This window comes from Protomyctophum parallelum, assembly GCF_964188405.1.
Source record: "Protomyctophum parallelum genome assembly, chromosome: 4".
NCBI classification, from domain to species: domain Eukaryota; kingdom Metazoa; phylum Chordata; class Actinopteri; order Myctophiformes; family Myctophidae; genus Protomyctophum; species Protomyctophum parallelum.
The window spans coordinates 26,695,026-26,710,203 of NC_139700.1; the positions used below are offsets into that span (position 1 = coordinate 26,695,026).

Genomic DNA, 15,178 nt, shown 5'->3' on the forward strand with positions numbered 1-15,178 from the left:
CAAAACCCATCCAAAAAAATCCACCCATCACCGTGTGTTGGTCTGTGTTCTGCTGCTAATATGGCTAATCAGCATTTGTTTGTGGGCATGTTTTTGAGAGAGAGAGAGTGTGTGTGTGTGTGTGTGTGTGTGTGTGTGTGTGTGTGTGTGTGTGCCGGGGAGTGGGCAGCGCAAGTGGACGAGATTGCGGCAGATTACACGGCCAGGCTAGACCTGATACATTCCTCTCCTCTCCCACTGGTTATGAAGCTGGAAGCGATTGGGCAGGTCGCCCTGTCCAAAATACAACATCTATTTTCCAATGTTCATATAACAAAGAAGGTACTGTATGACTAAATATATAACAACAAAACTGTACAGCGAGTGAGAGAATGGTTTGGCCTGAGCACACACACAACCCGTGACTTCATATTCCACAGTAAACAGGAGGGTGACGATCGGGCAGTCAGAGAGCTCACCAGAGCCTCGCTAATTCTTGATCTGGAGCGACGCAAAGTCCCCAAAACAAGAGACCCCCCCCAGCTTCCTCGGGTTCAAAAAGAAGCCCAGTGGTAAATTGGATACCAACACAACTGGTTTTGGTGTAAACTCTGACTGGCCTGATCTGAACGATCTGTGTAACTGGACTGGTGTCTCTTTGGAGTGGATAGGAGCGGACAACGAGACGGTGCACGTCTCTGAATCTGTGATCACTGACCTGTCAATCAACGCTTGCGCAACAGTAAGCCGCGACGACGGAACAACAAGCGCGCTCCCTAACAACGGCGCGCGTGCGCATCTTCTAGCGCTCAGAGAGCAGCATAGAAAACGGTGCTGGACAGGACTACGGCTGCAAGGGAAGCTTGCGTGCCTCCAGTCAGCTGATCACTCCGTGTCCCACTCAATTCTAAAAAACGCAGTGATTGATGAGGACATTCTCATTTTCACAGTAAAGGTACGCCTCCAAGTGATGCCAACCAAACTGAATCTATCAATCTGGTATCCCAATAATCATGACCCTCACTGTCTACACCATGGACAGCATCAGACCATAGAGTCTACAGTATGTCTCATATATTAAACGGCTATTTACAAAGGACTGTATATAGCCAGGCATGACAGAATTGTGAACATTATTGCCAAAGATGTGTCACCTATGTTTCATTCCTCCGTTGTGTTTAACAAAAATTCCTGTGTGAAACCAGAAATGTTTCAATGCAATGACCCAACCGTGTTTGCAAATATAACTGCAGAGAGGTTTTTCTATTGGAAGTTGGCTGTGCTTTTGATTCAAGTTTAGAGGAAGCTTTCCTTACAAAACAAGTAAAATATCAACCATTAGTACAGGCCATTATACAACTGGGCTATACGTGTCATCTCATTGTTTTTATATTTGGCAGCCTGGGCCATGTCCACAGGCTAGTGGTCAGAGGCTTGAGGATTATAGGGTTGTCCAAGTGTAAGGCAAAGCAGCTTGCAACATACTGTTCAATCTCCTCCATAATAGGCAGTCGGTCTATTTGGAGGAGAAGGTGCTTTTTGTACCCATGATTTACTTTCGGTGTTGGTAATATGACAGACTGAAGTGAGCAATGTTTGCTGTGAATAAGTTCATGTGTTGCCTATATTCTGTACATTTAGGGCTTGTTTGGACTCAAGCACTGAGACACGTGATGTTTAGAGTGCGTAGTATATCAGAAGCAACTGAAAATATTTGTGCCCTTGATAATGTATTTTATAAATGTGGACTCAAATAAAGAAATCAAAATGTGTGTGTGTGTGTGTGTGTGTGTGTGTGTGTGTGTGTGTGAGAGGGTGTGTGTGTGTGTGTGTGTGGGTGTGTGTGTGTGTGTGTGTGTGTGTGTGTGTGTGTGTGTGTGTGTGTGCATGCGTGCGTGCGTGAGTCATCCTTTTCCTCCCTACAAACCTAGAAACAGTGCTGTACGTATACTTGCCTGCATGGGGTCCCCCAGGAGTCTATACTCAGTCCCCTCCCTTTTTTGCTCTACACCAAGGCTGTAAATTCAGTCACTCATTTGCTATTTAGAGAATACTAATTTGTTGTTGCCGGGCAGAAATCTATCTACGTTTTTGTGTTTTTTCGCAAATTAACCCCTACTTCATGGAACTAGCATTAGCAGTATATTTCCACCAAACAGAGACAATATAGTGAACTCCTCAGCAAATATGTATCATCTTTCCGGACACTACTCGTCCTCAGTTACGTCATCTATGTCACACAATTAAAAACTTCCGACTTCAGCGTTGGCTAGTGGAGCGACACAAACACCCCAAAACTAAAAGATGTATTATCATGTTATCCCGAATTCTCCAGACATGAATTCTCTCCAGAATTCATGTCATTAAGACCTCCTTGAAACTCGTGAACCTTGAACGTAATACTGTAATCAGTATGGCGATAGCATTCTAACATGGTGGGTTGATGTTGAGGTCGACTTCAGCCCATGTTTTCTTGTACACTGAGTAGACATCTGTATTCAGTCTTTCATATACTCATTTACGGCTGCTTTTCTGTACGAAATGAAAGTATGAATAATTCACACAAATCAACCGCTGCAGAGTGGCCAGAGTAACTGTGTGTGTGTGTGTGTGTGTGTGTGTGTGTGTGTGTGTGCGTGTGTTCATTTATTTAAAAGTTCACAACAATTTGACGACAATTTGACTTTCCAAAAGAGGCACAATAATGAGGCAGAGAATGGAAGAAGTCATACAATATTCATATTATAAAGACTTAATTTACTGCATAAAAAAACAGATGCAGTGTGTGTGTGTGTGTGTGTGTGTGTGTGTGTGTGTGTGTGTGTGTGTGTGTGTGTGTGTGTGTGTGTGTGTGTGTGTGTGTGTGTGTGTGTGTGTGTGTGTGTGTGTGTGTGTGTGTGTGCGTGCGTGCGTGTGTGCGTGTGCAAAACACAAGCCTTTCTGTCATTACATGGATGTTTTTCGCCTTATTTTTCCACTCAGTTTGTTTGCTATAACTCAACTTGGACCATTTAGGGGCGCTACATTATTGGGAAACCTACACAGGCTCAGCCCTGGCAGTGCATGTGAATAATTTAGCACTGCATTAAACATTCTGGGCTTCATCCACAAAGCCTTGGATTAAAAAACAACAAAAAAAGGAATAGAAATAAAGGATGGCCACCCTTAATATCAGGTTGCATATTAAGCAAAAATGTGTTCATTTAAGTCAGAGAGTTTAAAGTGGAACCAAATTAATCAGACTAATTTATTTAGTCGCTTATATACACACGGTATATAAAAACTTGCTTTTGAATTATTCGATTATGAGCAAGATTACGTTGGTTATTGGTTCTACTGTAAATGTCGGTTTGGATACATTTCCGGTTAACTGCCCAGCCCTGAGCCCTTGTGTTAACAAATATTTGACGCAAAACGGTGGCCCCTGGCTGTTCTGAGGAGATGTGAAGAAGAGTTTAAAATCCTTCTCATATTAATGAGAGAGACGCTTCTCTGCCGACGTCCATGTTCACATGCACTGGAAATGCTTGAGGGGGACTCAGCGCACACATGCATGAATTAGTTCACAGTCACACACATACTGTATATGCACACGACTGTATTAGCATACTTGTGAGTTGTGAGGACATCTGCATTTTGGGAAGCCCCAAATAGACAACGCATCACAGAGCTAATGCGTTGTCAGATTGTAGATCAGCTATTTATGGGGCATGACACGGTCCGGCACACACTCTAACCCTAAAAGCTAAAACCTATCCTCTAAATGTCAAATCCAAAATCGAAACTACAACCTAATTTATCTAGTGGGGGCATTGGTCCTCACAAGTAGATTAATAAAATCACATGGCGAGCGCATGCACGCACGCACATGCACGCACACGCACACACACACATGCGTGCATCACACGCTCACTCAAAATCATCATCATCAGCTCTCAAGTGTCCAGTCAGCTCTTGAGCCATCTATTTACTGTGCTAAAAGCCTCGGGATGTGATTATGTGGCAGGGGAGGAGGAGGCGCATACTGTACAGGGGAGGAGGAGGCGCATACTGTACATAAACGGCCACGCAAGAGCACTTTAGCCGGCAAGGAAAGGAAACACAACACCACTTAGCACAGGGACCGAGGGACGGAGGGCCATTTCACTGACAGCGGTCAGGACACCAATCCCTACAGAGGCTGCGGATGGCCAGGTGGGACGCATTAACGCTGCTCACAATCACTTTCACATACAAAGCAATATGATAATTGATAATATTATACGCATACAGTATATCCATGTCATGATATGAGACTAGATATCATCTGGGTGGATATCGTAATATCGTTTATATGGCATTGTCTTCTCCCATGGTTTTATTATTTCATGCCTATTTCAAACATTCAAACATTTGGTCAACGACGGCTAAATAAGATTTAAGTGGTTCATTGGTACTGGAGTGGCACCAGTATGAGAATGGAATTAGCACAGCAGAGAGGAACACGTATATATTTACTGTATATAGCGCGTGTGCTTATTGCAAGTACTTACTGCACAGACTTGGACGACTGGGACCTGAACTTGCTGAACTCGCCGGGAGCAGTCCACTCTGTACCCAGCTGCAACACACAACACAGGAGAGTACACATGTGTGAGTTGATAACATGCACAACAACATGAGATGGTGAGTCAATACGGTAGCAGTTTGTTGGCCATATTGCCTGGGGGGTCAGTTGTCTTATAGTCTTCATAAATAAAGGATGAAATAAACAACCAGCAACCCTACAAGGGACAGACAGATTACCATATCAACCCCTAAAGAATCTGTACACACAACAATACCATACAAAATAAGGAAAAATAAAATGTGCGCACACGCACCCACACACCCACACCCACACACACACACACACACACACACACACACACACACACACACACAGCAGTGGATCAGGGGTAGAGTGGCCGGTAGAGTGGCCGCATGGAAACCACAATGTTCCCACTTCGATCCCGGGTGTCAAAGTGTCCTTAAGCAACACTCTGAACCCCCTTGCTCCCGATGTGCAGGTTGGTGCCTTGCATAGTTTCCTCCACCATCGGTGTATGAATGTGTGTGTGAATGGGTGAAGGTAAATCTAGGTAAAGCCCCTTGATAAAGGCACTGTATAAATGCACCATTTACAGCCTAATTCATTGATCTCCTAGCGTATTAAACAAATTATAGGGAAACCAAATCCCTTACAGTACAACGTTCAATTCAATACACATTCATCCCACACAGTTGGTGATACAATGTTTAGTTTTCAACGCAATGTAACTCTACAGTTCTGAGTTCAAAGTGACACAGTGTACACCCACGTCCAGTGTAATGCAAACGCTTCAAGCGCCCGAGAACATCCCGTTGAGTCAATGTTTTAGTCAAATAACAAGTCAGTCAGTCAGTCAGTCAGTCAGTCAGTCATTTCCCATGTACTGTATAGTGATTCAGTCAACATAATATGAATCATAATGAGAATTCATACACTGGTGAAGGCCGAAGGGCCGGAACGCATTATGTTTTTCTGCTCTGCGACTGCTGCTGCTGCTGCTGCTGTTGCTGCTGCTGCTGCTGCGGAGTATAATTATTTGAAGAGACATCCAACTGTTGTTTGTGCGGTTGTTCTTCTGATGTTCCATGTTTTTCTTGAACCGTGCACATGAAACTGATTTGGTTTTTTTCCTCCTGCAATTTGTTGTGTTTTGTAGAAAAATAAACTAGGATGCAAGATTAAAAAAAATCAAACCTAGCATCTGTCTAGTCTACACACATTTGTGGTCAAGACAAAAAAATACTAATCTAGTAAGTAACAAAGATATGAGAACAAGTCACCAAGATCTGTATAGTACCATCTGTTGGAAAAGGTGACAAGAACGGTTGAGGAAATGTGTTCAGACTGTGGCTGAAAATTACAGACTGACGATTACAAATTACAAAATTACGAATCTTCAATTACTCTACACTGTAGAGTCCACAGCATAGATAGCTCAAAACGTGTCGCAGTGCGACACGTTTTCAGTTTATAGATCGGCTATTTTTGCTACAATAATATGCAATGTGGCTCTCTGGAGTGAGTGTGGAACTATAGTGGCCCTCTCCATCGTCAACGTTGCTGGTCTACAGCATGGGTTTTCAAAGTGGAGTCCGGGGACTCCCAGAGGGGTCCTCGGGGGGGGGGGGGGGGGGGTTTCCAGGGGGTCTTCAGTAAAAGTAGTTAATATTAGATCACAATTATGTTAACCACTTAATCCATTTATATGTTGGCTATTCAAAAGTAGAAAATCTTCAAGCTCACAGCTTGGGATCTTATATACAAGCGTTCTGCTCGTACTTTCCGACGGCGCATTAGTCCAACAGCGTGGCTTTGCGTGCGGTTAGGGTTAGGGAGGGTTAGGGACAGGGCTATAGTCATGGGGCGAGGTTAGGGTTAGGGACAGGGCTATAGTCATGGGGCGAGGTTAGGGTTAGGGACAGGGCTATAGTCATGGGGCGAGGTTAGGAACAGTCTAAACTGTGGGGACACCTACAGTATACAAAAATCCAGCCACTGCTGCATGAGCCCTGCTCATTATAATGAATTCACAATGGAGAATACTAGAACAAGGTCTGTGTGAACTATCCAGATGGCATTGTTCTAACAGCAGGGAAATTAAGGAGTAATTGAGAAAATGAGTGAAGGCGCAGATTCCGTCAGGCAGAATCGATGGGGAGGAGAGTTATTTTTGCACAATGTGTGTGAGAGAGAGAGATAGAGAACGAGGTGAGGGCAAATTGCCATAAACTCGGGAGGAACGGAGGAATTAGAGATTCATTACCGATGCCATCTGTAAAGATGCCGGCTCATCGCCGTTCTCCGGGGTCTTGTTCAAGCACTGCAGTCACAGCAATGCCCGTTCAATTCCTCATGCCAGCCAGACACGGCAAATTACTGCCCCGGCTATTGAAGCATATAATAAAAGAAGAAGGCTAGGGAGGATCATGGTTGTTTGTTTGTGTTGGCTATCCCTGCAGCTTTTGCAGAGCAGGTATTGTACCGAACAACATGCCAGATTTCTGCTAATCCCCATGTTGAAGAGTCCTAGACCCCTTATTGCAATCGAGTTTGCAGTGCAAAGACGAATGGAAACGCCAAGCTGAAGATATAATGCTGAACAACTGGTGCAACATAAATGAACGGTGGATTAGCAATGGCTAAGAAGAAATATTACACACAATTTATTATTTTATTTATAAACTGCGTCCTCAACGATTGACTGCGATTTACGTGGCATGTCATTCACGTTAATGAGCATGTAAACAACAGCGGACTACGTTTAGGTAAGGTAGGTAATTAATAATTACGGCATTCGGTCATTTCGGGTACTCAGTTTTTGTGCGGGTAACGGTTTGCATATTCATTATCATAGGCGGTTCGGTTCGGGCTGCGGTTCCAAACCCCTCAGTGCTTTTCGGGCTCTGAGCCAGAATTCTAATAATAGAGGTCCGCTCCATTATCTCCGGTTCTTTTTTGGTGTTGGTTGGTCAAATTGGACCCATGAAGACCTCTAGCGTACATTATTACGCGGCAGAGCCGCAAAGAAAATTGTTATTAATTATTATGACGGTCGGCTTGGCATATACGTAGCGGCGGCGCTCTATACTTAACACACACACAATTATGCACGCACATGCGCACGCTGGCACCTCTGAAGTGTGTTTGCTGGCATGGGAATAGAGCGACCATGGAAGGAAGAAGCAAAGCTCCCTAACAGGCAGTAATGCATGCATAGACCCAAAACCAATAAAGGCCTCCTGGCCAGAGCCAGAGCCAGCTCCTCTGAGAGGCTCTGTGTGAGGCTGGCCGGCCTCAGGGCAGCACCGCACAATGTGAGCCACTGTCACTTCACTCTGACACCCACCTGAAGGATACTGCTGGTGGGCACAACACACACACACACACACACACACACACACACACACACACACACACACACACACACACACACACACACACACACACACACACACACACACACACACACACACACACACACACACACACACACACACACACACACACACACACACACACACACACGTCCTTTATTTGTTATAGAATGTAGGACGGTCATTTGTTACGATTGCTTCCAGAAAAAGGTTCTTACTGTATAAACCAAATTTGGGCCCTGCTCAGGATGTAAAACTGGGTACCCATAATTCAGAACTTATAATAAAAAATGAACTAAAATAAGCTAAAAATAGCAAATATACAAGCTCAAAATGCATCACAACGTAATCTTAAAGTTTATACAGTATATGTTTTTTTGAATGGCCTACCTCCCCCTGGGTGGTTCTGGTTATAATAGAATACAAGAATGGTCGCCCCAAACCTTCTCGCCCCCACATAAATGTGGTGGCCTCAGAGCGGTCGCCACCAGATTTTCCTAAACTTAACCTCAGTAAAACTATGCCTAAACCTAACCTCAAGGCCTAACCCTTATTCCCTATTTTCTTCTTGGCGTGCGTTCCAAGAACAAAATGGGGGCAAGTGGTGAAAAGAAAGAAACAGCTGGTTCCAGCCAGGCAAAACAAACCACACCCACCCACCTCGTGTGTGTGTGTGTGTGTGTGTGTGTGTGTGTGTGTGTGTGTGTGTGTGTGTGTGTGTGTGTGTGTGTGTGTGTGTGTGTGTGTGTGCGAGCGTGCGTGTGCGAGCGTGCGTGTGTGTGTGTGTGTGTGTGTGTGGAGGGGGGGGGGGGGGGGTGTTTGGGGGTCAGTCTGTGTGGTAGTTGGCCTTGACTGCCGTCATGCGAGTGTTACACAAATAAATACTAGAGCTCTGGGCTTTGCTCCCAGGCAGTGAAAAGGGTCTCTCAGGCCTTATTCATTTTGTTGTTATTTTGGCGTAAATTGGACCGTGATGAAATTATGGCCGACCACCACACTGCCTCCGGCCGGGCCGGGCGCTCCAACCAACACAAATGTCTGTGTTCTGTTCTGTTCGGGGTAATTGGCAACAACTGAAATGGCAGAGAAAGTAGTTTTTTCACACTTTCCTGAAAAGTTGTCTCTTGCCATTGAGTGCGAACCAAATCACATTCATATTATTACAGTAATGAGAAGTTATTTTAATGTATGTATGTATGTATGTATGTATGTATGTATGTATGTATGTATGTATGTATGTATGTATGTATGCATGTATGTATGTAGTTGAATAATTGAAATGGTGGGTAGGCTGACTGACATTTTGATTCCCTTGCCACAGGAATCGTCATTAAAACAAAGTCTCTTGTCACCGTGGAGTGCACATGGGGGCACAGCTAGCTTCCACTGCAAGTCAAATTGCTTTGAGAACTCATGCTAGAGTGGAGGAACAAAAAGAGGAATGCATTCCTTTGCAGAAGCTTAAAACTTTGAACTGCTCCATGTAAATGGGAACGGCCGTGAGATAACGGTGCTCAGAATGTTGCACTCAACTTCACAGCTTTCTCTGAGAGAGTTGTCACTTATCATTTATCAAAATGGAGAGAGGCAGTAGTCACACAGCACAGGCAGTATGACTTCCTGTAGAGACGGTGAGGCGTTGAGTAGTTACAAAATATCACCTGGGACGTCCAACATTACCTTCTATATATCACCTGGGACGTCCAACATTACCTTCTAAATATCACCTGGGACGTCCAACATTACCTTCTAAATATCACCTGGGACGTCCAACATTACCTTCTAAATATCACCTGGGACGTCCAACACACACATAAATTAACGCCATACATGTACCTGTACTTACAGACTCACACCAAAGCATCTAAAGTAACGGATCCAAAGCTAGAAAGCTTGTCAACCCTGAGCTTGTCGATCTGTTACTTTCGCAAAAAAAAAAAAAAAAGAATCCTGTAAAGTAACCGTTTTGGACATGTGAGGTTTCCACCCAAGAGAGACGATATAATATAAGGATCCTATGTCACTTCACTTTTTTTGTATTATTATTATTATTATTATTGGTGTCCAAATAATCTAGAGGCAAGTCCGGAACATGGTGCAATGTCGGCCATGATTTGTATTAGTGCTGAACAATTAATCAAAAAATAATCAAATGCGCAACATAACTTACTGCATTTTCCAAATTGCAGAGGCTGCAATGAATGGCTTCTATTAATTCTAGTATGGTGTATGCAAATTGTAGTCATAACAGTCAAAGGGCTAAACCTTCAATTAAATATCCTTAATTGAATATCCTCAAAATATTGATTATATACTGTACTAGCCTCGCGTTGCGATACTAAATCCGCCTCTGGGCATATGCAATAGGGGCGGGTGAAGTGTGGCTGCGCCAGGCTAATACTGTACTGCTGTACTGTGAACAGTAAAAATAATTAAGCTTGACTTTACAGTAAAAGCATTAAGTGCTAGCGATGGAGTCCTATTTATCCTTTTATATACAAAAAACCCCCTGAACTATCCAACTATATTTTATAATAAAAATAACACAAATCTATCTGCACACAAGTGTCCATACCCACTTTTAAAGACAGCCAGAATCTAGCTCAGTCAGAAAAAGAAAAAAAGTGTCGTGACTGCACTGACAATCTCTGTGGGTTCATACAGTAGTATTAAAACAATGAATTAATACATGAATTAATTAATTACTGTAATTCCCACATACAGTACATGTATGAATTAATTCATGGCTGTTGTGGGTGGAGGTGATATCTTGTGTCATATGATTAAAAGTCTGATGTTACATCCTGTGGGTGTTTCCGATGATACTAAATAACTAGTATCATCGCCGGTATATCACCCATACAGGATGTAATATTACTCTACTATTGATGTCAATATGGGTGCATTGAAAAAATGTCTCTTACAACACCACTCGAGCCAAGTTCACAAGCTAATGACTATTTCCTGACATTAATACTGCATGTGGGACACATTGGGAAAACATACATTTGAACATTGAAGGAGTGTCCATGCGATGATGTATTGGTAACCTGATCTCACCGATGCTTGACTCATGTGTGTGAGGAAGCATCTCTCACAGCTTGTCTTCTTTATTGAGAGACAAAGCAACCAGAATACATTTTCGCTGATGTGTAGTTGCTTATGCGGCCGTGTCTCTGTCACACCCGCCCCGTGCCCACGGGAGCTCCCGTCTCCACTGGCATACCTGCCAACACTTCTGAATTTCTACTCCTTCTCCTGCTCCTGAATTTAAATCTATCCAGAATGTCTCCAGATGTTTTGAGCAACTCAATCCTAACTCTAACAATTTCTGTACTGTGGATGATAATATTACCAACTGTAGCAATAATGTTCCTATGCTAATGAAGCTCCCGGAACCGCCGCCAAACTTGTCCCACCCACATTCAACCTTATAACATTTATGTTTAACCATATAACGATCATGTTTGTGCATCTGAACCTTAGCTTTTTTTTCCTATCCCACAATTTTGCAACCCATTTTTTCACCCAGTGTCAATGATCTAATCATGTAATCCTATGCGCTACACTCCTTCTGCCAACCTGGTGGGGCAGCGGACTGACCTCATGCTTCCTTCTATGCATGAGGAGTCCAATCTGCTTCTTTTCACCTGACGGGGGGAGTTTTCCCAGCCGGACGTAGCATGTGGAAGGAACATGCAGGATTATTATAGTTATTATTACTATTATTATATGTGGTCAAATGGTTGTGTCTGAAAAGAAGATCCCTTGATTTTTCACTCTAATGTTGGTAGGTATAGCGTTCTCCACACACGCCTATGTGTACTGCATAGCCACAGTCTTTATTGCTTCACTCATGCCACTATTCTCTGCCCACCCCACCACCATAAAGACTTTTAAACTTTGTACCTGCCTCCTGTGCCTGCTTTTGGGTCCAATATCTGTTTGGTGTCCTGACCGTCTCACACACAAAAGTGAGCCAAGTGGAATTCAAGCATTACAGTATGTAACCTAACACCTTGGTCCAAATGTATACAACATTGTTTCTAAATGGGGAATGAAGCTTTTACATGAGGTTCTATAGTAGCGGATGTTAATGTTGTGGAATGCTATCTGTGCAGTGCTTTCCTGTCCTCACAAATGTACAAACTATTTCCCAAATTCTAACCACACTTGTGCGGACATAATGGTCCTCACAAGTATAGTAATTAGGTGCACACGCACGCACGCACGCACGCACGCACACACACACACACCAGAGTCTCTCGCTGAACAGCTAGGGCAACAGTACTTTACAGTAGATGATGTTGCAGTAGATGAGAGCTAAAGTGCTCAGAGAATAAGGAAGGAAGACAGCCATTAGCGAGGGGCAACACACACACACAAACACACACACACACACACATGCACACAGACGCACAAACGCACGCACGCACGCACGCACGCATGCACGCACGCACGCATGCACGCACGCACGCTCTCTCCATCTCTCTTTCCAATAATGAAAATGTACTTTCTTTACTGGGGGAGACAGACAGTGTACAGAAGTACACCATCAGGTCTGGAGCAGTGTTGATTTCGCCGACTAATACTATGACGAAAAATGTTCGTCGACTACTTTTTTCGCTGACAAAACCTAAATGGAAACTAAATGAAAACTAAGCCATGATGACTAAAACTAAGACTAAATATAGTGACAATTTCATCAACAAATATAAACTAGTGGAAAAGAGATCATCAAGAGAGTAATTCTACACTCTGTTGCATGCTGAAAATAGCCGATCTACAAGCTCAAAATCAACACTGATCTGGAGTCAGTTGCGTTTCGACCATGCACGAAGGATAAAGCCCCAATCCATACTTAGCCAAACGACGGGTGCCACGCGGCGGAAACAGCAGACATACAAGCTAACAACCATGCTATGAATCAACACATGAAATACATCTCACGATACGGCATGGTTCACCCACAAGGTGAAATTCACGTTCGGGATCAATAAAGGTTTTTATTGATCTATTGATTTATTGATGGATCTATAGTCCATTTATTTAATCGAATTTTGGGATATTTTATTCTACCAAATTATCTTTCTTTGTCTCTCAGAACTCTGTATGGTGAACTTTAGACACACACACACACACACACACACACACACACACACGTGCGCGCACGAACGCTTGAGAGAAGTCACTTCAGAGGGATGGCGACCCCTTTATGTCACAGAATGAAAAATAAATAATAAATACATAAATGAATGGATGGGGAAATATGTCATTACGGCTCTCCCTCTTTCATTCATCTTTCTTTCCGCTTCCCTGCTAGTCTCATTCTATGCACTGGGGCGATACTGAAGAGGAGAGAGAGAGAGGCCCAAAGTATGGAATAATACAAGAAACTAAAGCAGAATTGTGCAGTGAACTTATAGCTCAAATCAATGTTATTTGCTATGTCTCTTCTCTTCTCCTCTCTTAATACTCTTAAGTCATACTGTGGAACTTTTCTAATTTAACACATTTCCCGGCAGGATTAATTAAAAAATGATTACTATATGCCAGGATATCTCCCCATTCAACCCTTATTTTGAAGATCCAAAACACTGCGACCGGAACCAGATTGTTGTTACTATGTCATTTATTGGATTTATTGCATTTCATGTTTCCCAGACGTTGTATTTGGAAGGTGTTTTCTCATGAAAGGTTCTGTTGAGTTTGGTTAAAACATGTATTAAATTAATTCATTTAAACTCATATGGCATATTGTAACTGGTTTCTACATTCATATTGTAACTGGATGCTACATTCATATTGTAACTGGATGCTACATTCATATTGTAACTGGATGCTACATTCATATTGTAACTGGATGCTACATTCATATTGTAACTGGATGCTACATTCATATTGTAACTGGTTACTACATTAACCCCGACTTGCATTGTTCCCGAATAGTAGTAGCCCTTTTAGGGAAGGCAGTTAGTTTTAAGGTGTCAAATCAATACTCTGGACTTTAAAACATTCATCATGAGCATGCATGTCTCAAAAGCTGCATTTTGTATGGATCAGTGTATTTGTAGCTGGCCTGGCTTGGGTTCCGTGTGCCTGGCTGTGTCAGAGCCACGGTGTCCAGGACACACAGGCTGAGGTGTGTAAATGGAGCTCATAGTAGCCAAGTGAGTAGTGACCACACCCTGTCTGTCCTCTGAGACGCCCCAACTGCTTCTTCTGCTGTCTGCTTATTGATCACACCTCCCTGACCCAGTTTCTGTGTGTGTGTGTGTGTGTGTGTGTGTGTGTGTGTGTTTGGGCATACATCTTTTGAGACAGACATCAATACCACGACCCTTGTGACACGCAGCAGTGCCAATGTCTACACTCACCCCAAATGTGTGCGCGCACGCACACACGCACCCACGCATGCACGCACCCACACACACACACACACACACACACACACACACACACACACACACACACACACACACACACACAGCAGCTACTTTTAGGACACACACTCTCAGACAGTATACCCCTGCCAGGCTCAGTGGGGGACCCTGTGGGAGCCAGCTCTACACAATCTGATTGAAAGAAATCTCATTACAGATTAGCTGTGGCACACAAAATGATTAATGTGAAAAAAGCAGGGCAATAGATAAGGCTCACTCGGATTATGTGCGCGTATGCGTGCGCACACCTGCGTGCACGCAGTGCAATGTCCAAGCAGGGGCAAATAGAAAAAGATAGTGTTTCTAATACCTGGACAAAGGCCCCCTGATGCTTTGATCTGCAGGGGGACCTTCGGGGGATATGGTGGTGTGGGCCAGGGGAGGATTATCCAACGGGCCTGCTGGGCCCAGGCCCAGGGCCCCCTGAGCTAGGGGGGCCCCTGAGCTTGAGTGTCCGCGTGACCTCGAAGAGCTCAAGCTCAGGGCCCCCCCAAAAAGGGGTAACAGTGAATCGCACAAATCACAGCTTTTCATCACAGGAGAATAACTTTTATTTTTTATGAGTTAATAGCACAGGCAGACTCTTCACATACTAGAGCATGTCTGAAATAAGTGTCAGAGCTGAAATCGACATGTAAATATGAAATAAATGCTTAAACATGTAGCTAGTTGTAATGTTAGAGTTCACAGAAGTGAACCCTTCAAGCCTGTTTTCTCAACTCGCTGTTTTCTGCAAGACATTACTCTATAAGCCATATCTCCAAAACTGGTGAGTCATACTGAACAACCAATATGTCAATTTGAAGCTATGC

The 15,178-nt window shown here is 43.5% G+C and overlaps 1 protein-coding gene across 2 annotated transcripts in view; it reads right to left on the reverse strand.

Moving 5' to 3' along the window:
- The window catches only part of b4galnt4a (beta-1,4-N-acetyl-galactosaminyl transferase 4a), a 324,656-nt gene that overhangs the window by 99,890 nt on the left and 209,588 nt on the right, over nt 1–15,178 (reverse strand). For both annotated transcript variants that reach the window (XM_083763365.1, XM_083763364.1), the window contains exon 7: nt 4,512–4,579. In XM_083763365.1, the coding sequence (XP_083619491.1) occupies nt 4,512–4,579 (68 nt within the window). The remainder of the gene's footprint in view (nt 1–4,511; nt 4,580–15,178) is intronic.